At 36.2% G+C, this 21,427-nt stretch overlaps 2 protein-coding genes across 3 annotated transcripts in view; both read right to left on the reverse strand.

Moving 5' to 3' along the window:
- The window catches only part of col18a1b (collagen type XVIII alpha 1 chain b), a 39,306-nt gene extending 27,200 nt beyond the window's left edge, over positions 1-12,106 (reverse strand). The window contains exon 1 of one of the 2 annotated variants that reach the window (XM_079377120.1): positions 11,849-12,106. In XM_079377120.1, coding sequence (XP_079233246.1) covers positions 11,849-11,927 — 79 coding nt within the window. In that variant the 5' untranslated portion in view covers positions 11,928-12,106. The remainder of the gene's footprint in view (positions 1-11,848) is intronic. The other variant, XM_079377121.1, reaches the window with a different exon arrangement.
- Positions 12,107-17,137: 5,031 nt separating this feature from the next.
- tns1a (tensin 1a) overlaps positions 17,138-21,427 on the reverse strand; it is a 42,281-nt gene continuing 37,991 nt past the window's right edge. Inside the window, exons 24-30 of the mRNA XM_079376506.1 lie at positions 21,256-21,333; positions 21,058-21,129; positions 20,945-20,974; positions 20,499-20,667; positions 19,422-19,490; positions 19,267-19,296; positions 17,138-19,176 (exon numbers count right to left, since the gene is read on the reverse strand). Coding sequence (XP_079232632.1) covers positions 19,035-19,176; positions 19,267-19,296; positions 19,422-19,490; positions 20,499-20,667; positions 20,945-20,974; positions 21,058-21,129; positions 21,256-21,333 — 590 coding nt within the window. The 3' untranslated portion in view covers positions 17,138-19,034. The remainder of the gene's footprint in view (positions 19,177-19,266; positions 19,297-19,421; positions 19,491-20,498; positions 20,668-20,944; positions 20,975-21,057; positions 21,130-21,255; positions 21,334-21,427) is intronic.

Genomic DNA, 21,427 nt, shown 5'->3' on the forward strand with positions numbered 1-21,427 from the left:
TGGCCTTAGAACACAGGCTTTTATCATTCTTAATTAAAAGTATACATACAAAACTAATTGTTAGAGATTGCACTTGCGGTCGGAGGCATAATAAGACCATGGCGACAGGAAATTCCAGTGGAGGTGAATTTATTGTACAGATAGTGTAGATCTCACAGGAAAACAAGCAAAAAAACAAAACAAAACAAAAACAGAATTTACAAGTCTCTTTGTTGGACCTTAGCCACAACAACAGTTGCGTAGTTTGATTAACAAACTTCTAAGCACAAGCTTCTGTTGCTTACTCCCTCCACACAAACCAACCTGACCAGTGACCACAACGAGTGGCGACTAGAGGGTGACACGGGAGTGGAAAAAAATCTCGTCCCACTCCCACAAAAAAAAAAATCTCATCCCCTCCCAATCCCACGAAAAAACTGGGGGAAAATCCCATCCCATCCCACTCCCGTTTTTTTTTTTTTTTTAAATCTGTCAGTTACAGTAAAAATATAGTTTTTATATATTTATTTGAATAAAAACCCAAAATGTAGTTTTTTGTTATTATATTGAATGAAAGCCAGCTCATGCACAGTGTTGCACACATTACATGTAAATCATCCATGTTAACACACACGTTTTCTATTTGGAATTTTATTTTTTTTAAGTAGTGAAAGCAGACATTTCACTCTCTATAGATATATTTCTCAAAGACGGAGTTTCGAAGTTTCTCGCTCAAGTTCACAGAGACCTAAAGCGCATCCTGTTTGCTTTAAAGCACAACGTTTCGTTGTTATTCTGAGTGCACACAAATAAACGCAGTCTTTACAGATTCGAAAGATGTATTCGGCTACTTTTGTCTGTATGATCAAACATTATACAGAGATTTTAAGAGCAAGTGAGCGCACCGGCGCCTGTCCTGCAGCGAGTGCACTATTCAGCTTCCAGTCTCCCCACAAACACTTCAACAGCACACATTTCTCTAGGTTAACATTATATTGAGCGGCCATGTAAAGTTGCTACTACAGCTTTCAGATGAAAAGCCATATTTGAGGTCGATGAACGATAGGTGAGCGTTTGGATATTACCACCCCTGATAGCACACGTACATCTCCGAGACATCTATTTGATGTCTGCAAGACGTATTATTTAGGGTGTTTGCTCATCTGCAATACGTCTATAGGACGTTTCCTTTTAGATGTCAAATAGACGTCTATTAGATGTCTTTAAGATGTTTATGATTTAGAATGTATGTAAAACTGACATCTGAAAGACGTCTGCCAGACGTTTGTAGACAGCAGATGCTTTCCAGATCAAGAGATCTTTAACAAATATCTTGCAGACGTACGTGTGCTATCTGGGACATAGACCAGCCGTTAACAATCTGTCCGTCACGGACTGCATCTTCACTTAATCAGCCACACCAAAACAAACAGGAGGAGAGCATAAAGAGACAGGCCAACTAGAATTGAGTTCAGAATTAAAATATACAGTTTATAGTTTATTTATATAAACAGTATATTTGTGTATAAAGTTGGGTATATCATTACTATTCCCGGTCCCGCCCGCTCCCGCAAGCATTTTTTTCTGTCCCGTCCCAATCACGTGATTCGTAACGATTTTGTTTCCCAGCCTGCTGGATTCACGAAAAAATGTCAGCCTCTAGTGGTGACCCCATGTGGGTCAATTAAAGCAGCCATTTTATAGTCTAAGCCACACCCCGGGATGTACCAATCTACAGGTAAGTTTACTTCCTTACATATGCACTTCTGATCACATTATGCACATAAAACAGCATCTACTCAAGTATACATTTCACAAATCACAATATAAAAATACAACCTATGGATGAACAAATGTAAACCTTGTTTTAGGTACATTGGACTCCCCCCTCCCATTGACATCATACCCAAAATGGTTTCTCCCATTAAATGCGTTGGGTTTAAAACAATTCAGGTTTGATCCCTGGTGTCTTACAAGCAGGTAAGTTATATTTGTTATACTGTTTAACCTAACCTTAAATAAAATACTTTAAATCAAACATGTGTATTGTAGTTATTTATAATGAAAATGAATGAACAATGTAGCGGCTAATGTTGTGCATATATCCACTACACCTAATGAACAAAATACACATCGTACCCTCACATACCTTAACCACATAATACACAATACATTCGACCACTCACAGACATTATACAGGTGCATGCACTGCATGCAGTGTATGTGTGTGCCAGATACGGTGTACATGCATACAGTTCATTCATGATCACGGGGTTGCTCCGTGACACTAAAAACTTAAAAAAATAAAAACAATGAGATGCCGCTGATGATAGTAATAATAAAGTATATAGTAAAACAAGAGAAAATTATACATTTACAGCTACAGTATCATACAGCTACAGTGCTGTAAAAAAATCTAGATTAATTATCACATTGATATTCAGTCAAAATCTTCAATGTCCATTAATGAATAGAAGTAAACAAAAAACACTAAAATGTTAGCTCAATCTTAACTGCAGAACTGCTTCAGATCATTTGCAGGTTGAGCATGAACTATGCATTCCAGCTTCTGGCATAGCATTTAAATGGGGTTTCAATCTGGATATTGACTAGGTGATTTTTTTAACCATTATGATCATGATGTAGACTTGCTTGGAGGTTTCAGATTGTCGGTTAATGACCCAACTCTGCTTCAATTAACAGATGTTTTAACTTTGAAGTGTCCTAAAGCTGTTAACCAAAGCAATCAAAAACATGAAAAGTAGTAAACATTTGTCCATTTTACCTATTTTTACTTCTATACTACAACACTCCATGCCATAATCTGACCACATGCAAAAATTCTTGACTTTTTCTACAGCACTATATGTGGTGATGAACTGTTCTTGATCCTTGCACTGTTAACTCTGACTTGACCTTAGACCCCCTCTGACTCTGCTATCACAGCCCAGTGAAACAGGCCTGGGAAACAACAATACAATTGCCATCAGGGGTTTCATGCGCAGCTTTATTTGACTTTATAAAAACAGATTTTTTTAAGTCCACATTTTTTAAGTCTGGTCTTTAAGAACAATTTATTTTCTGCAGCTAAAAACCTATTTTTGTTGGCACAAAGTCACAGTGGCAGGACATTTAAGTTTAAAACAAATCACCTTCTGGTTTTGGCATGAAATACAATCAAATTGCATGTTTTGGGATCAGCACATTCATTTAGAATCAATTTCCAATTTAAATTATTTGCACAGTCTTTGGCTTTTAAATGATGTTGAACCTTGTGAACAAAAAGGATAAGGATATACTGTATTCAGCAACTCAGTCGTAATATCCTCCCTAATGTCCTCTGATTCTCACAAACTTGGAATGAAACCGCATGTTGGGATCAGATCAGGGGCATCCGCTGGGCAGATTAACACCCAAGGGGGCAGACATGAAACCAGTGCTGGATGAGTTTATCCCACTCTGGGGTATTATTAATAAAGTGCTCAATGTTTATAGAGCCAGAGAAGGTCAGCAGCCTATTCCAAAATTCACTGTAAAACAATACTTCTTGATACTGTATGACGCCCACATGCCAAACACTGACCAGTGTGTGTCTGTGTTTGAGAGACACTTTCAAATCTCCACTACAAGCCACAAAAAGTCTTGGAATACAAAACGAATAAGAATAATAAAATCATAATATGCACGTATTAACCAATGAACACAAAGCTGTGATTGCCATCTTCAGATCTATAAATGCTGGGAAAACCACTGGATAGGCTGTTCCATAATTGACGTATATTGGCATAGCAGCATTATGTACACGCTCATCAAATAACACTTGACGCAACATGAACAGCTGTCTTAATGGCCTATGCGATACTGAGTTTATATAATTATAATCCTGTTCAGCTGGATAGCTTCTCGTAGGGTTATGGAGTACACAGTAAGACCACACTTGAAGACAAGACTGCACATTTCTTATTTAAATGTACACACAGTAATTTCTTTCCTCCTTTTTACAAATAAAGAAATTAATAATACTTTTGAAAAATATGTTTAAAATCACGAACTGAATAAAATGACACTTCCGTTTGTAGAATGAATTATTCAAAGCTGCCTGATGTGAATAGAGCAGTTCTATATTGGCCTCAGTAACTGAAAACTTGCTTTTGTGTGCTTTTACATTACATCACTAGACACATTCTTAGATTATGAAGCACATGTTTTTAGATTGATTGTGGAAAAAATAAATGTGGATTTCAACAGATTTCAGATTCTGCAGTGCTGTGCTGAATACAGATCTGTATAAATTATTCATGGTATTTGGTACAATTGAAAATGTATTTCACAGATGGTCATAAATATGGCAGCTATGAAGAAAAGGTCATGTGACTGAAACAGATGCAGATACAATACCTTTACTGTTTATAAGAACACTGCATTCCATGGGTGTAGATCTGGGTGACGGTATAGGGACATGTACTGTACAATCTATCAACAATCCATACTATACCAATATTTGTAGCGATTGCAGTTGCTGTTAAATGTAATGATTGTTTTTTATAGGCTTTATGTTTATGTAGTTCACCATATAATAAAGAAGTAATTAAAGTAAGAAGTAGCTTGTCAAACTTTACCTTAAAAATAAATACCCCCCCCCCCCCCCCACCTCCCTCCCTCCCTCCCTCCCTCCTTTTATTTCTGCAAAGCATGGTCTAATTACACTTAATGTTTCCAGTGATAGAAGTGTCTTGCTTTCCCACACTACACACACATGCTGACAGATGGTAATTCTATAGACAAGAATCACAAATATTTTAGGGGCAGTTACTGCTGCCAATTACTGTTTTAAAGTTCCCTTAATGCCACAGAATTGGATTACCTTAAATTTATTGCTAAACTATGATTTGGAACCAGCATTAGTTTAAGTAACTACTTGACTCAAATGTATTTTTTTAATATACCTGACAACCACATTTGCTCTACACACCGAGTAGATTTTGGTATTGACTGTATTCATTATTCTACCAAAGCTACCTTTACCCATGAGATTTTGTGTTTGTTTGAAAAAGGGAATCTCCAAAGGAAACAGGCATACATCCTAGCAGTAAAATCAGTACAGGAAACCTAAATTAAGGATATGAATGCACAGTGTATTGTAAAAGTGCTGAGTCTAAAACAATAATTGCACGTCTTTTGTAAATACAAAAACAATAAGTGATGACATTTTCATAGTCAGAGACATTGCATTTGCTCTTCGGTTTAGAAAGTGCACCATCTGCTGGTAATCAAACACAGTATTTCCGAACCTGGGTGCTGAGATTGAAAACCAAAAGTTGATAATTTTCTGCACAGTGAAATAAATTTTTAACTATAACCTGTAAGCTGTTAAGTCAAACCTACCAATATATCAATGTTTCTCAATATCAATGTGACTCAATGTTTTCATCACAGGTCAGGATGAATCTAGTCTCAGCCTCAGACGTCACGCCCATGGACCGTTGGCTAAACGTCTGGGCCCGTATTCATGAAACATCTTAGTGCTGAGTTGCTCCTAGTAACAAAATTCTAAGAAAAATCTTAGAAATGTGAGTGTTTCTTCTTAAAATTAAAGAAAAGATCCTAGTAAAGAAAAAAGTAATTCAGAAAGCATCTTAACCCTTAAAAGAGGTCTTAAGGTCCAAAATTGTTAGGAGTACGGACGAGTACTTTTAAGGGGCTTAAGAGTTTCTTTAGCAGTGGAGAAAATGGACGAAACATGAAGAGGGTGAAGAAATGAGTTGCACACAATGCATGACAGTGAGTTAATAAGACGCTACACTTTAGATCGTGCAGGGATCATGTTTGTGACCGATCTTATTAAAGACATGCTAACATCTCCGACACCACGCTGAAATGCCATAGCGCCAGAAATGGATGTAATCACGACATTAACATATCTGGCAACTGGAAAAATGCAACTATGCAGCAGTGATGATTTGGGTCTGTTACAGCACTTATTATGTCGCTGTTCATTTCCTATAAAATACGTAAAGTATGACAGCATGGTAAATAAAAAATAAAGAACATATATATTGTTGTGTGTGTGTGTGTGTGAGTGAGAGAGAGAGAGTACAGAAAAATTATGCATGTAATTTCAAAGTGAAGGCTAATAATAAACCCTACTCTTAAAAGAACTCATTTATTTCCTTCTTGGACAGCCAACCAATCACAGTCTTCAAAAGACTGTGTCATAGCTAGCAATGGGGTCAGCCCCGCCTTATCACTAAGATAAAAGTTTTTGTCTTTTCCTCGCTCAGAGTTGCTCTCAGATTGGTCCTGAATCACTTTTATGCTAAGACTCCTAGTTAGAAATTTTTAAACTAAATTAGGAGCTCTCTAAAAGGATTCTTAGAATCTTTAGGAATACGGGCCCTGATGCATAATATGGCACACTTTTCTGGAAACACTTCAGGAATGTCGAAGTCGTCATCTGACTGGTTGAATTAAACCGAATTTCCGGGAGATGCGAGTGTCGCATTTATTTTCAGTCCGTCGGGAAACAAAGATGTTGTGGTGCCAAACCCCCTCACGAAAGAAGACTGCAGTCGCGTTTACAAATGTGACGACGGACGCTATTAGGGTCAACTAAACGCTGGATTTTCAAAAGTATGTGAAATATTTAAAGTTCGCGGCATAAAATCTTTAAAATACATCCGAGAGTTTTACACACTGGTCTGTTATCGTGGCGACATTTCCACGCCCGAAATGTGACGCTAAACGAAACAAACTATGATTGGTTGGTTTGACATGTCGGTCAAACGGCCTCATGGGCGGGCCTTGCCCAATGAAAGCGGACATCTATTCCAGACCTTCAGCCATCAGTCTGAAGGTCTGGCTACGCGAGACCAGGATGAATCTAACTTCAGGTTTAAAAAAATAAATAAATAAATAATGCTAATTGCTTAATTCCCAGAAAGAACTACACTACTCATAATCCCAGGAGAGCTCCATTAACAAGAGGTCATTTTTAAAAGTGTAAACTGCGACTCCTAGAGAACTTAAAATATGTTGTTTTATGTATTATATAAAATATATTATTATAAATTATATTTCCTCATACAGTTTTTTTTTAAACTTCGAATCAGTGTTTGAAATGTGGTACTAAATTATTTGTTGTCTAGTATGGTCAATTCTTTTATAAAGTATTCTTTATTTTTGCTGGATGCATTACAACAATTGTTTTTGTTATGAACCAATTTTAGTAAAACTGACGAAAAACAAACTAATTGAAAACATATCTGAATATTTGCCTTGAAAAGTCTTCTCTACTGACTATCATGTTTGACTCATCCTGTCACAAAGTGTTTACCATGTATGCCTTTATGTAAGAGTGGGATTTTGGCAGAGTGAGGTAATGGAATGAATGTTCCATATAATTCACAATGCAGCATTCATCAGAAACCGAACAGAGGGACATGAAGGCACAAACCCTCCTTTACAATTAAAACTAAAGTGACTCAAGTGAACTGAAAGAAAAAAGAATACTGAAAAGGAGTATGACAACGTTTGTCACCTAAATATGATACATCGAAATGGACATACATAATCATTTCCACTAATATCATGCATTCTATGCACATTATACACTTTTTAAAACTGTTTTCAAAGTGACCATAAGCTTTCAAAATCAATGAAAAGTAGGAAAAGTATGTGCTGCTCCAGCATTGGTCATGTAACAGCCCTGTAAGAAGTAATACCTAGATCTAACTTATAAAAAGTGAGGCAAGTGGCTGCATTGGATGTTTTAAGTTGAGTCAACTTGCAGCCTTTTTTAAGTATAATAAACACTGTAACATTACTTAATACAAACGCAACAAAATCAAGTTGAGTTAACTAATAGTACTAGTATTACTGTTAGATAAACCTACTTTTATTGGTACAGGTAACTTATTTATGGGTTGCTACAAGTAACCTGTACTCATTTTAATTAGGTTTTATGAACTTTATGTTCTTAGTAAAATTAACCTAATCATATGTGAATAAACATTTTAATTGAGTCCTGGCTATAACCTCAGAAAATAAATCTAAATGTCTATATTCTAAGCACTACAGTGATAAACTTTACATAAACAGACTTTGTCAATAGCAATTACAAATTTAATTGAAGAAGGAAAAGATGGGAAGATAGATTGAAGAAGACAATAACATTTATTCAATGTCAACCAGTGTCACTGTTAACATTGACTACAAAACAGCCAATAAATGTAGTCGCACATGTACACAATAATATAAAACAAACACTGTATAAGTGTATTTTCAACCTGTAAAAGTAAAATATTCAAACTGCCCAATCTGCAATGTTTAGATAAAGCTAAATGTGAGCCATAACATCACATTGTATCACACTGGAACTGCAATGTAAAAAATTATTACAGTATTTCTATAATTTGAACAAGTATTATTTTTAAGAACTGACAAATTGTGCACACAACACTGTTGAGTATATATCTCATGAGGTAATGATATAGGCACAGAACACAGTCCAAAGTCCACATTAATTAAGGCACTGAACAATGAACACAAAAGGAAAATAACCATGGAAATTATATTACCGGAGCAACTTGTACCTCTCAAATGAGTCTTAAGGTTAAAAAAGAAAAAAAAAATCTGTAAGACTAATTATTTAAAATCAAAATACTGGTAAAATTCTGAGACAAATATTTATATCACCCTGAAGATTATCAAATTATCTGATTGTGTACCAGTACGTTTAAGTTGGTATTTGGCAAACTCACCTACCAAAGTGATTGTATTTTTTCAAATGATGGCAAACAATGCCAGATGCCATTGATAAATCATTTAAGACAACTTGGTGAGGAGATTTGCATGCTTGAATGTTGGCTTAGGACGCATGGGGTCCAATCCCACAAAGAGCCTCTGATATATCTCAGAAGTATACACCAGTTTTGAGGGATACTTGAAGTCGAGGGCATAGGTAAGTCCAAACAGGAGGCAGCATGCTTTCGACAGGTTTGGCACACCCTATGACCACGGGCTGTCCTTCTATGATAATCCCAATCGTGTCGGGCTAATGGCACGTAAATTTTCAGTGGGCAACTGCCAAGCTCAGCGTGCACCTCTATTTCATCACGACTCTATTGGTGGAGACAAAAAAGAATCAAGAGTTTGGTCAGACAAACAGGTAATGAGATGAATATAGCAGACAGGTAGAAGACAGATAAGACACAAAGTCAAAATTGTACGTTTATTGCTAAAGGTGGTGGATACTAGACGGATACTGTGACTAGAGCATGTGACCAGAGTGAAGTCTACCATGACAATGCCATAGATTGTGGGTATTATACTATCATGATCTACTGTAGCATGAGTATTGTCCTTTTCTGGTTGAAAGGATGCATTTCAATAAAACAATGCAATTGTTCTTGCCTGTACCTGACTGGTCATCACATTACTGTTTATTAAGCTACCGAGTTTAAACATCTTTCAAGAGCAAACGTAATTACCCCATATCATCACAATATTAATACATACAGACAGAAAAATAGACAAGTAGCTTTAAGCCCAATACATACGTGGTGGACACTGATGAGGTCTTCCTGTCTCTCCCCCATGTACTCAATCAGGCATCTCAGGACCACTTCTCTCCTTTTCTCCACAGAGACAGATGGATCCTGTCAAAAAGTAAAATCTGATCAAACAGGGTCCTGACAGTGTAAAGTGTTATGATCAGTTTCTGGGTAGTATGGATGTGCCCACCGTGTGTCATAACAACTGGCTCAATAGATTTCAACATATGCTGCTGATACACAGACACCACCATCCTTCCCATTAGGAACACGGTCAAATATTGATGACAAAGTACATGATAGAGAATACATTTTGGATGGAAAATATATTGAAAATAGTTATAGCTGTAATTGTATCTATTCTGAAGTTTTTCTTACCTGGATGTGAAGCTTGAAGACCCCAGGTAACAAAAGCGCTTGGGTATCTAAAGACCAGGAAAATGCATGTTAGAATAAGGTTAAAAATCATTTATGTAAGTTATTTAAGCAATAGGTTAGAAATAGTTTTAGGGATTTTTTCAACCAAAAATCATTAATTGACTATACTGCATTAAAAAACGTGGATCAAATCTCTAAAATCAGACAGACTACTAAGCATACATATCTACAGTCAAATCTGTGCATCTGCTTTAGTAATGCAAAAGTATACTAACATGATCTCTGATTCCAGAGTCTCAAACTTAAACTAGCATAGTAAGTTACTAATGTTAATGTGTTTTGTCTAGGACTTTTATCTTACTGTTTAATGTCAAATATCAGTTTAAGTTAACGCTAACTAACGATTAAAAGTGATATTATTGGGAAAGTTAAAGCCAAAGTAGCCTTAAAACACATAGTAGGCATGACTACAGCACTTATTTAATTTCATATTAACAACACGGTCTCAACCGTTGTCTGCCGATCGTTGCCTACAAGACCACACTGTGCAGCCATCTTAGCTTGCCATGTGTGCAGGATAGCTAGCTATACAGTATAATTTGCAAAGCTAACCTCAGTTCCCTAGTGGAGTAAGCGATTTTGCGTGAATTTACATCTAAATTTGCTCAACTTACCGTGTTAATCAGTCCCTGAAATCCAGATCTGCTGCAACAAACAAACAGTTGAAGTGCCGGGGCAGATGCTGAAAGTCCCAGCCAGTGAAAAAGGGATAATGGCAACTTTTATAATGCCAAATTTCAAAATATTTACGTTTGATGAACACACCTGCCACATTGACAGCTGCTCTAATAAATTGTGTATGTCAACTCACATTTATAACATTTCTTGTACACAACAACCACATACAAATAACTAAATAAATCACAATAGTTTTATTTAAAATATATTGTTATATAAAAACTGGTATATTTTAAGTAAAGAGGAAGTATATTGATACTTTTTTTGTATAAAAAATAAAATAAACTAGATTACAACTATTTAAAGTATATAAAACCTACTTTGTGGGTGTAGCACTTTTTACAGTGAGACCACTTCAATAACTATGCCTTGTCATTTGCAAAATTACAAAATGACTAACTACATTCATTAGTTTCCTCCAAATGCTCTACTGCATTACTGCATTTAGCGAAACCTTGGTTTATCATACCACTTGGTAGGTCGTAGACCATGGAAATGTCTACAAGATCTGAACCACCTATTATGATATATGTGTAAACAAGTATATAACATCAATTCAAGACATGAGCATCCTGTTCCCAGAAGCTCTAGCAGTGCAAGTGGAAAGAGCCCAGATGTGCTGTATCATAAAGATTGCAAGCACATTGAGAATGGTATGTGGTAAATGGGCATATTATAATGCAAGATGCAAACTGAAAAAGCTTGAAAGACATTGAAAGATACATTTAATATGACAACCTTTACTCTGACACCACCAGATGTTAAAAGTTTTTTTTTGTACAACCCTGCATCTGCTAGCAATATCATGAAAACCTTGACCTTGTAAGTTTAATGAAAGCAAGCCAGGATGGAAATTTACATTCCATTAAACTTTGAACAAATCAAGAGCTAATTTCTTTATTAAAAACATAAAAAAGAGCTAACCTACCTACAGACATGTAAAGAACATGTAAACATACATGTAGGCTTAACACGTGTAAACAAATCATGCAGGTGAACCGCTGAGGAATAATATTGCACCTTTCCACAGTTGCAGTGCATAATTAGCTATTTTCACGCATTCACACAGAACGCTGGCGCCACAACAAAAGAGAGTATGCTAAATAATTAATTTACTATCAAGTGGACGCTGGACAAATGACATTTCAACTGAAATTTTATAAGTGCAAAATTTCCACAAGAAAAACAAGCGATTCTGATACCTGCGCGCTGAGCTTCCGATACTTTCTCCGTAAGTAGCAGGTAAAACGATAATTCCAATATAAACCAAAGAGATCGCATCTTTATCACGTGCTTCTATTTCTTCAATAACTTCTCTGAAATTAAAATGATATAAGAATTAAAAAACAGCATCAGTGGAGAAGTAATGCACGCCCAATAAACACTGAAAACATTGTAAGACAGAAAGAGGGGCGTGAATGCATCGCTTGACTGGCTTGCACTTGATGTTAATTCAGCCTAGACGGACTGTACAGTAGAGCTGTTCTAATGAACGATTCAAAGAGGTTCATTTATATACCTGGGTCCTAAAGCCGACAGGGTTGGCTCCTTTACCATCTTATCACTTTCTTTCTTTTTCTTTCTTTCTTTCTTTCTTTCTTTCTTTCTTTCTTTCTTTCTTTCTTTCTTTCTTTCTTTCTTTCCCCTCTCTCTCTTTTTTTCTTCCTGTAGAGCTGCTTTGGGATAGGCTATGTGTTGCCTATTAAAAAAAAAGAAATACATTGAACTAACACAAATATGACTAGCGACTAGTCATTACCCCAAAAATTTATTTGTTTATGTTTATGTTATATTTATGTTTGTTTTAAAGATAAAATCATGAAATCATAAATTATATGAATTCAATACGTAAGGAATAATTGACGACGGGCCGTTGAATTATTAGAAAAATAATGCACACCCGAGGTGGTGATGCGGCCACGACGCGAAGCGGAGTGGCCGTTACACCTCGGGTGTGCATTATTTTTCTAATAATTCAACGGTCCGGAGTCAATTATTCCGCTTATACTACGGTTGCCACACCTCAAGACATCGATCAGATTATATATTTCAAGGGATTCGTCCGGTTTTTCTACTTAAATCGCTATTGTGAGTAGGATTATTTCTTCCGCATCTCATCCAACGACTCTTTTGCTAGTTCCAAAACGTCATTTTAAAGCTGGCAATGGAGGCTTGAGCCGTTGATAGCAGACTAATGCAGTTAATAATGAAGTTATTAGAAAGAGAGCGAGAGAGACAGAGACACAGAGAAAGAGAAACAGAGAGAGAGAGAGAGAGAGAGAGAGAGAGAGAGAGAGAGAGAGAGAGAGAGATAGCTTGTATGAATTAGGCTACCTCTGTGTGTCCCTCAACAGTGTTCTGAAGCACCGTCTCTAAACTGTAAGTCTGCTTTAAGATGCAGCGCTGTTATTACCTCGCTAGTGAGAAATGTCATGTGTAGCCTTTAAGTTGCTACACTAGGCTAACTGATAAAATCGTCAGGGCAGCGCTGACAACGATGCGAAGTGATATAGAACTGTAATGCGGTCAAGAAAGCTGCCTGGAACTACGTTCACCGTGCGTTTCCCTGAAAATAATTGCACACCTCAGAACGTTCGTCAGCCAATCAGATTCAAGCATTCAACGGCCCCGTAGTATAAAAAACAATTAATTCATGCTTTGTTCACAGCAACCCAGTTTATTTATTTATTTATTTTCATGTTAATTCTCCTGGTTGCTGGTCTTCACCTTTACCATAAAAGTTCTTTATGGCTGTCTTTATGGTGCTAATAGAACATGACTGTAATATTTAGGTAATCTGTTCTGACATGTTAGCATCTGTGCCATTTCTGATTCCTTCTCCACATACATTCCATTAGGGTCTGAAGTAGTGTGGCTTGATATTCACACTCTATATGTATAATAGTGGTAGAAAAATGATACTGATAAAACAAATTTTAAATAGATGAAAATGATTTCCACGTGATTTCCTCATAGATTAAAGGTGCAGTTTGATGGAATAAATGATGCAGTGAAAGACAAAGTAATTAACATATAGTATGACTTAATCATTGTCCCTTTTCTAGTTTTTTTTATATTAAGACTTAAATTAGTTTTAAGTAATATTATATTAAGTCTTAATTTTAGATGATGCTATGACGAGGTGATTATAGCACATTGTATTTAGAGGCACATATTTAAAAATGGCTAGAAAAGAACTTTAAATGGTCTGAGGTAAGAACATTAACATATTTGACATTAAATATGAATTAATTATTGTACCATAGATAGTCGCTAGATAATTGCTAGGGAGATACACTGCCTCAGGTCAAAAGAAGTCAGACCTTAACACAATTTTCTAGTGCTGAGGTATTATTCATGACCCTATATGGTTGTTAAGATGATCTGGGTGTTTGCTAGTGTAAACTAGGCACTGATCAGTGTAGTACTTGCAGACTGGTTTCTCACTGGTTTCCTGAATCAAAAGAACCAAACTTCATGTTTGTGTGATGTTCCACTGATTAAATATGACTTATTTATGCTGCTATACGGTTGATACAGTGTGACTAGACAGTTACCAGGGTGACACTTATAGACTGGATGCTTGACCAAATCAAAAGAGCCAGGTTTCTGTGATAGTTTTACGGAGCCTGTCTTGGCTTTAATAATCTAGTCATAGTCTTGCCTTGCCTGTTTTCCTGTGTTCAGATTCTTGCCTGTGTTTTTCAGATTACCCTTTCGTCTTGCCGTTCAGACTCTGTTTACCCCTGCCTAGACTATTGCTGCGTACCTGGATTATCTCTCTTTGCCGGAGACAAAGAGAGATAATCTCTCTTGCCTGTCCTTGGATTACTCTTTGTCTTGCCTACGCCATACCTGTTGTTGTTATCGACCCATGACTCTTTTTGGCCACGTCTTAGCTTTGCATATGGATCTGCACGCTTCCTCTGTTCACTCCGTTACAGTAAGGAAGTTGGTATCGCACTACATATTGGCTGCTTTCTTGGCCAAGTCAAATGAGCCTACCCACAAATCTCTATAACATTCTGAACTCAGAATTTTCTTCAATTTCAACAATTTTTTGGGCTGATTTTACATCATACACCCGGTCTTGTAAAAATGTCACAGCACACCTCTCCTCGATAAGCTGCCATAAACTGACACCTCATTCTTGGGTCTATGGTGCAGGAAAGTTTTGTCTGAATATAAAATATTTACAGGAGGACAAAAATAATTTTGTTGTAGGAACTTCTGAATGACAACATGTGTTTCATCTGAATCAGCACGTGCTAGTTTAATTTGATAAGATGAACAAAAAGCTTTTTATATTAAAAATAAAATGACTGAAATATCATAGTTTACTAGAAATAGAGTCACACACAAAGTCTGTGTTTTAGCTTTTACAGTAAAACTTTTGTTTTTGTATTTGAATAGTGTCTTGTTCGCACACATTATTTGTGGGACAAACGACTTGTAAGAAATGACCAAGATGATGTATAACAAATGTATTTTGTATCTTTTTGTATCTTAATGACTACAAAAAGCAGTCATTAAGAACTTTCTTTATGCACTTTTAAACATTATTTAAGGTAAAGAGTGGGAGAGAGAGAGGGAAAGAGAGAATGTTTTTCACATTTTCTTTCTTTCTTTTTTCCCAGGACTATCTTAACTGATAACCACCTACCAAAATTGTGAAAACTGCTTTGACCTGTCAATTTTGACTTATAAATAACCTCTTTAAATTATAACAAAAGGTATTCTCCTGACAGAAAATGTTGATATAACTTTATATTTACTTAAAATTTAACAAATAAATAAAATTAAATAAAATAAAAAATTAAATATGAATGACATTGAAATTATATAATAGTAAAGCAATATGCATAGTATATTAGGAACGCAAACAATTCCCGACACACACTTTGAGACAATGAATACTAAACCACATAGGACTACCATCAACAAACAGTATTTGTCTAACATGTCTTGTTGTACAATTAATCTCGACAGGAAGGCAAATAAATCATGTATTACCCTTTTTATGCTTTAACAGCTGACATCCTTCTGAAAAGGCTTACTATTAAAGTAGATGTTGGAAAATCGATACCCTTATTCGGACGAGCATCACTGAGGTCCAGTTGATCCTGAAGGTGAATGGGGTTCAGGTTGGCCAGTGATGATCTTCCACACCGGACTCAGAAAACCATATATGGACATTTATATGTGCACAGGATTGGAATAGAAATGACCCAAGCAAGAGAATGGAGAAGCATGGAGAACTTTGTTTATTGTCATCAGTAATCCCTCTCTCAACTTATTTGATTATTTACTGAATTAAGAACTTTATTGGCCACTCTACTAGGTCATGTTCCATTCCCCAATAATATAATTAGAAATGAATTATATTAATTATTTTCAGATATCTAAATTATGTTTTTCATGGAAAGTTTCAGTGAGTACAAATACAGGGCCTTTAGAGATCAGTGACTGAATTATGAATTTTAAAATTCAGATTTTTATCCAGGTATCTGAGCTATCTTTTTGTGCCTGTAAACAGAAAATGATAAAGAAAAAAAAAAACCAACAAACAAACAAAAAAAAAAACACAAAAGATCATATTTTTGGAATTTAGTTTGAGCTATTTACAAATCTGTTCATCTGACTTGAATCTACACACTCATATCTGACTCTCATAGCTGTCCTTGCACTCGAGAGAAGTCATTGTTTAAGCTCTGATTAAGTCACCTGCTGTTGAATCAGTCTGTGGTGTAACAACTGTCTAAATTAGACGGTGGGTGCAAATATTGTGTTGTTTAAGTCTGCATTGATCACTGTGGAACTAAAAATGTTCTCCTTTGCTGAATCTAATGCTGTGTTTTGATGTTTGTCGCTTAATGTGGTCCTTAATGTGAAACACTGCCATCTGCTGAGAAAATCATACAGCACCACAAACTGATTATTATCACTGTAATAACACAGAATGACAGCAAATAATTTGAATGACTTGTATAAGGCCAGGACTTTGAAGGAGTTAGTTATGAATGATCCCATGCCATCCCTTGCAGAATATTTTTATGTTGCTTCCTTATACTTGCAGATATTATTTGCCTTTATGTATTAAAAATTCTTTTAAAAACCAGCTGCCATTGGTTTTTTAAATTACAAATAATTGTATGTATATTAGTATATATTAATGGAAGCCATTGTTTTTGTCTCTGTGCTTGTTTGTTGTTTGCATATGGTTTACTGCTGGCTGTGAAACAAATTGCCCTTCAGGGATAATAAAGTTGACCTTGACCTTGACATTGACCTTGACCTTAAACATTTACATTTTACATTTAGTCATTTGGCAGACGCTTTTATCCAAAGCGACTTACAATTGGGGAATACAAAAAGCGATTAATCTTGAAGAGATCTTAAACACAAGATCCTGGACATATCTATCTAATGTATTTCAAGATGATCACCATTTACCAAATGGTTCATTTTATGATTTTTTTCTTTTTTATTTTCAACAGCACATGGTCTGTCAAATGCTCCTTTTTGACATTTGAAAATAGACAAAATTGACTATAAACACCACCGTTTCTCTCATTTCATCCATGATCGCTCTCCTTAAAACAGTGGAACGTGTTACAGCTCCAGAACGTACGTTTGAAAAACAGTAAAACCTGACAGTAAATATTGCACTGCTAACACATTTTAGGTGAACTGCTTTGACTTTCTACTAATGGCTTACTTAACTCAGAGTTCAAGTGTAAAACCATTGCCTCTTGTTATAAAGAAATCTATAATAAAACACTTTTCATCCTGTCAGTTACTTTAGATTATTATTTTCTAAATATTCAATCTCTTTTGCCCCATCTATGATTATAAAGCACTTAATGATGGTGAACAGAGAATGAACCTACTTTAGCAACCTATTGACAGGATGGAACGTGCATTACATGAAATTCTATATACTTTTGGCAAACATATCGTTACATTGCCTCTTTTACATTTCCACAGAAAAAAGCAAATAAATGACCTCTCTTTGACCAATAGCAATCCATATCAATCCAGGAGCTATTTTAATCACACACATAATGGCAGCACTCATGGTAAATTTCTATACATATATTAATTGTTTTTTTTTAATCTAAAATATTTTTTTTTCAGTTTCTTCCACATTCATGCCTTTTCATTATAAATCACCTAACACAGTGACACAGTGAACACACATTCAAATAAAGACAAAAACTGTAACATACATTTTACATCAAGAGCTTCTCAAAACCTGATTTTGTTATTTTAGCTAAAATAATTTCTTTTGAACTTTTAAGTCGTTTTTTTTTCTGTAGACTATACACTATTTTTAAATATTAGTTAGCCATGAGTAATACTGCAACAAAAATAAATATTCATTAAATGTCATGGTTTGTCATAATACATTTTAAAGACAAGTACAAAATGTATATACCCATGCACTCAAACAGTATGCAACAAAATTTGTCTTATAATTGTCACTGACTGGGGCAAAGCTGTGAATGGGATGTTGAGCACAGTTCAGAAAAAGCTAAACATCTACTACCACAGCCAGGACATTTGTGGGTAGAGCCAGTGTTCTTTACTATGCATATGGATATAGAATCTCAGCATAAAGTTTCCAGTGACTGCAGTGTAGTTGCTATTTCCATGTCCGCAGGCAAGTGTAGCAAGTCTTTATGTGGTGATCAATTTGGCAAGGTGATTTTCTGCCATTTTTTGAACCACATTTTTTTTCCATTTATTTCAACAGATTTGGTCTGTTGTTTAAAGTGAAAAGCTAAGTTCTGTAAAATGCTTTTCTGAGTAACAGCAGAGCGAACTAATGTCCTTATTCTTGTGATTCTTGCAAGCAAACATGCAAAATGGCTTCTTCATACTTTTACATACTTCATACATACAGGAGAAAACAGAAAGAAGAATTTAGAGTTTTTGAATTGTCTGATCTTATCTTTTTTTCTTTTTTACAAAATAAAAATAAAATAATTGTCAGACATAATTTTTTTCTGAACTCTACCTTTGGTTATTCAATCACAATATCGGCATTTTCTCTAAATATTATTAATATTTTTTATTGTAAAGTCCTGCCTCCTGATAAAGAAGGACAAAGTGATGACCTTTATCCCTGTCATTTACACTTACTACAGTACTTTAACCCTGACATATTCTTAATCTGCTTTTTTCAGCATGATCTTCACTCAAAAAACAGTATCATTTTCAAATCTTCACAAAGAAGAAAGAGTAAGAGTTATTCAACAAAAAGAAAGTAATAATGTACGTAAAAAGAATAATCCACTCTGGGAAAATGAGATAAGTATAACCAGATCCTCTTTGGTGAGAAAATTCAGATTCATGGAGAAACCAAGATGGTTGCTAGATGATCACTCAAGGTTTCTGGGTGTTCAGCATGACTTTGGAGACAAAATGGATAATGGTTGAAGCAGGCTGGTCTGGTTCCAGCTCAGCAAACAGATGAGTCACATTGTCAGTCGTGCTTCCTTGTTTTCGCGCGACAAACCCAAAAATTCTGCATTATAAACCAGAGTAAAGTCTTATTAGTCATTTTTTCTGAGTATTTAACAAAAGTATTGTCATTGATTTAATGTGGTATACTCACTTTGCTACACCACCCTCTGCTTTATTCCACCTGTGAAAACAATGGGATATGAAGCTCTTAATGAATTGAATGTAAAACTATATTTCCGAAACGATGCAACGTAGTATATGGATCATGCAGATGAGTAAACTAAATTACTTAAACAAAATACTTACTTTCTGTCTTGTGGGTCCAAATTGCAGTAAGTGATCATGTTGATTGGGTAATGACGACGGAAAAAAATCCTACAAGGAAAATGAGGTTTGGTTATTCCAAGATCACAGAAGCTTGATTCAAGACAGCACCTAAAGCAGAGGACACCAGACATGGTCCTGTTGGGCCGGTGTCCTGCAGAGTTTAGCTCCAACCCTAATCTAACACACCTGAAGCGGCTAATCAATGGCTGTATCCGAAATCGCCCCCTATACCCTCAAATAGTGCACTATTTGAGGGGACGGCCATTTTAAGTGGTGTTCGAAACCTTAGTGGATGTTCTCGAGTGCACTCATTCAATCCCACAATGCACCGCAAAAACGAGTGTACAACCGATGTACACTCAACGGCTAGAGAATCCCCAGAATGCACTGCGAGAGTCGCGCGCCGAGTCAATTCCCACGTCTCACCAGAAGATGGCGCCCACAGCTGAATCATCCATTCATTGATTTTAGAAGCACTCGTCCACGGCGTAATACAGTGGAATACAACAAAGGTACAAAATTAATTGTAAATTGACTATTAGGGTTTATACATAATTTCCGTGATTGAGTTCTAGATAAATCCTTCAATCTTACTATTAGAGCTGCCCGTTTCAAATGATTATTTAACAGGAAGCAAACTATGCAAAAGCGGCAGTTCTTCCGGTGCATTCAGTGTCCGAATTCACTCACTCGTTTTCATTCACTCCTTCAAGTGAACTATATGAGTGGACTAATGTAGGGAATAGTGAATGAGGGTATAGGGGGCAATTTCGGATACAGCCTATGTCTTACTAGGCATACTTGAAACTTCCAGGGAGGTGTGCTGAGGCAAGTTGGAGCTAAACTCGGCAGGACACAGGCCCTCCAGAATCAAGTTTGGTGACCCCTAACCTAAAGGGACAGTTCTCCCAAAAATGAAAATTACTTCATGATTTACACACCCTCAAGCCATAGGTGTATATGACTTTCTTCTTTTAGATGAATACAATCGGAGATGTCCTGGCTCTTTTGGGTGAACTGTTCCTTTAACAGTTGAATCATATTAAATCCACTTACTTCCTCTGATTGTCAGTAAGTGTGATGCCCTGTGTGGACACTTTGAAGTGGACAGTGGTTGCCGTAGGAGAGGATCTGTCAGCAAGCGTTTCAGTGATGGCTTTGGCCACAGCCTGAGGACCAGTCAGAGATTCCATGTCCACGGAGTTTATGTACAAAACATTACATGCTGGGAGAAAGAGATAAAATAAGTGTTAAATAGTGGTTACATCTCAAACAACACCAAAACAGTCCCACGTAAAAGGAATGACATGAAAAACAATAATAAATAATAGCTATGACATCATAGCTATTATTTGAGGCAAGTCGGCTGCTATCACCTTATTTTAAGGATTGGTTTCAGGTGCACATGGTGAGGAGTTGATTTTCATAGCCAGTAGTTAATATAAAATCAGCATGCAAACAGTAACACAAATGCCGGCTAGGAGATAATGTGCCATATTTACCATAAAAATCTTCAGTAGGTTTAGGAGGTCCTGAAGTGGTAGAAAATGGACAAGAAATTAGGAGACAAATAAGATTTACAAAGAGCAATAAGGGAAGTGAAAGAAACACTCACCTGCTCCCTGCTTTAATAAATCCATGGTTGAACTTGTTGGTGTGGCTAGCTCCAAGGCCTCTTCATTTGGATCTGTTCACAAAATGGTCACACAAGTACAGGTCAGTCAGTGATTAGGGAATACAAACAAAAATGCCACCTATTGAGAAGAGGTCAATTGCAGGGGATACAGGGATTGGGTGATAATAGCTTTCTCACCTCTTGTAGGGATCATAAGCTTGCATGGAAGAGCAAGAGGTGTGATGGCGTGTTGATATACGAGAGCCGACAGACACCCTTAAACATACATGCACAAAGGACAAGTTATAGTACACACACAGGCTAATGTGTGGTAGACTGCAGACTACTATTCAAAGGGCACCAATTTAAG

This window comes from Barbus barbus (genome assembly GCF_936440315.1).
Source record: "Barbus barbus genome assembly, chromosome: 25".
NCBI classification, from domain to species: Eukaryota; Metazoa; Chordata; class Actinopteri; order Cypriniformes; family Cyprinidae; genus Barbus; species Barbus barbus.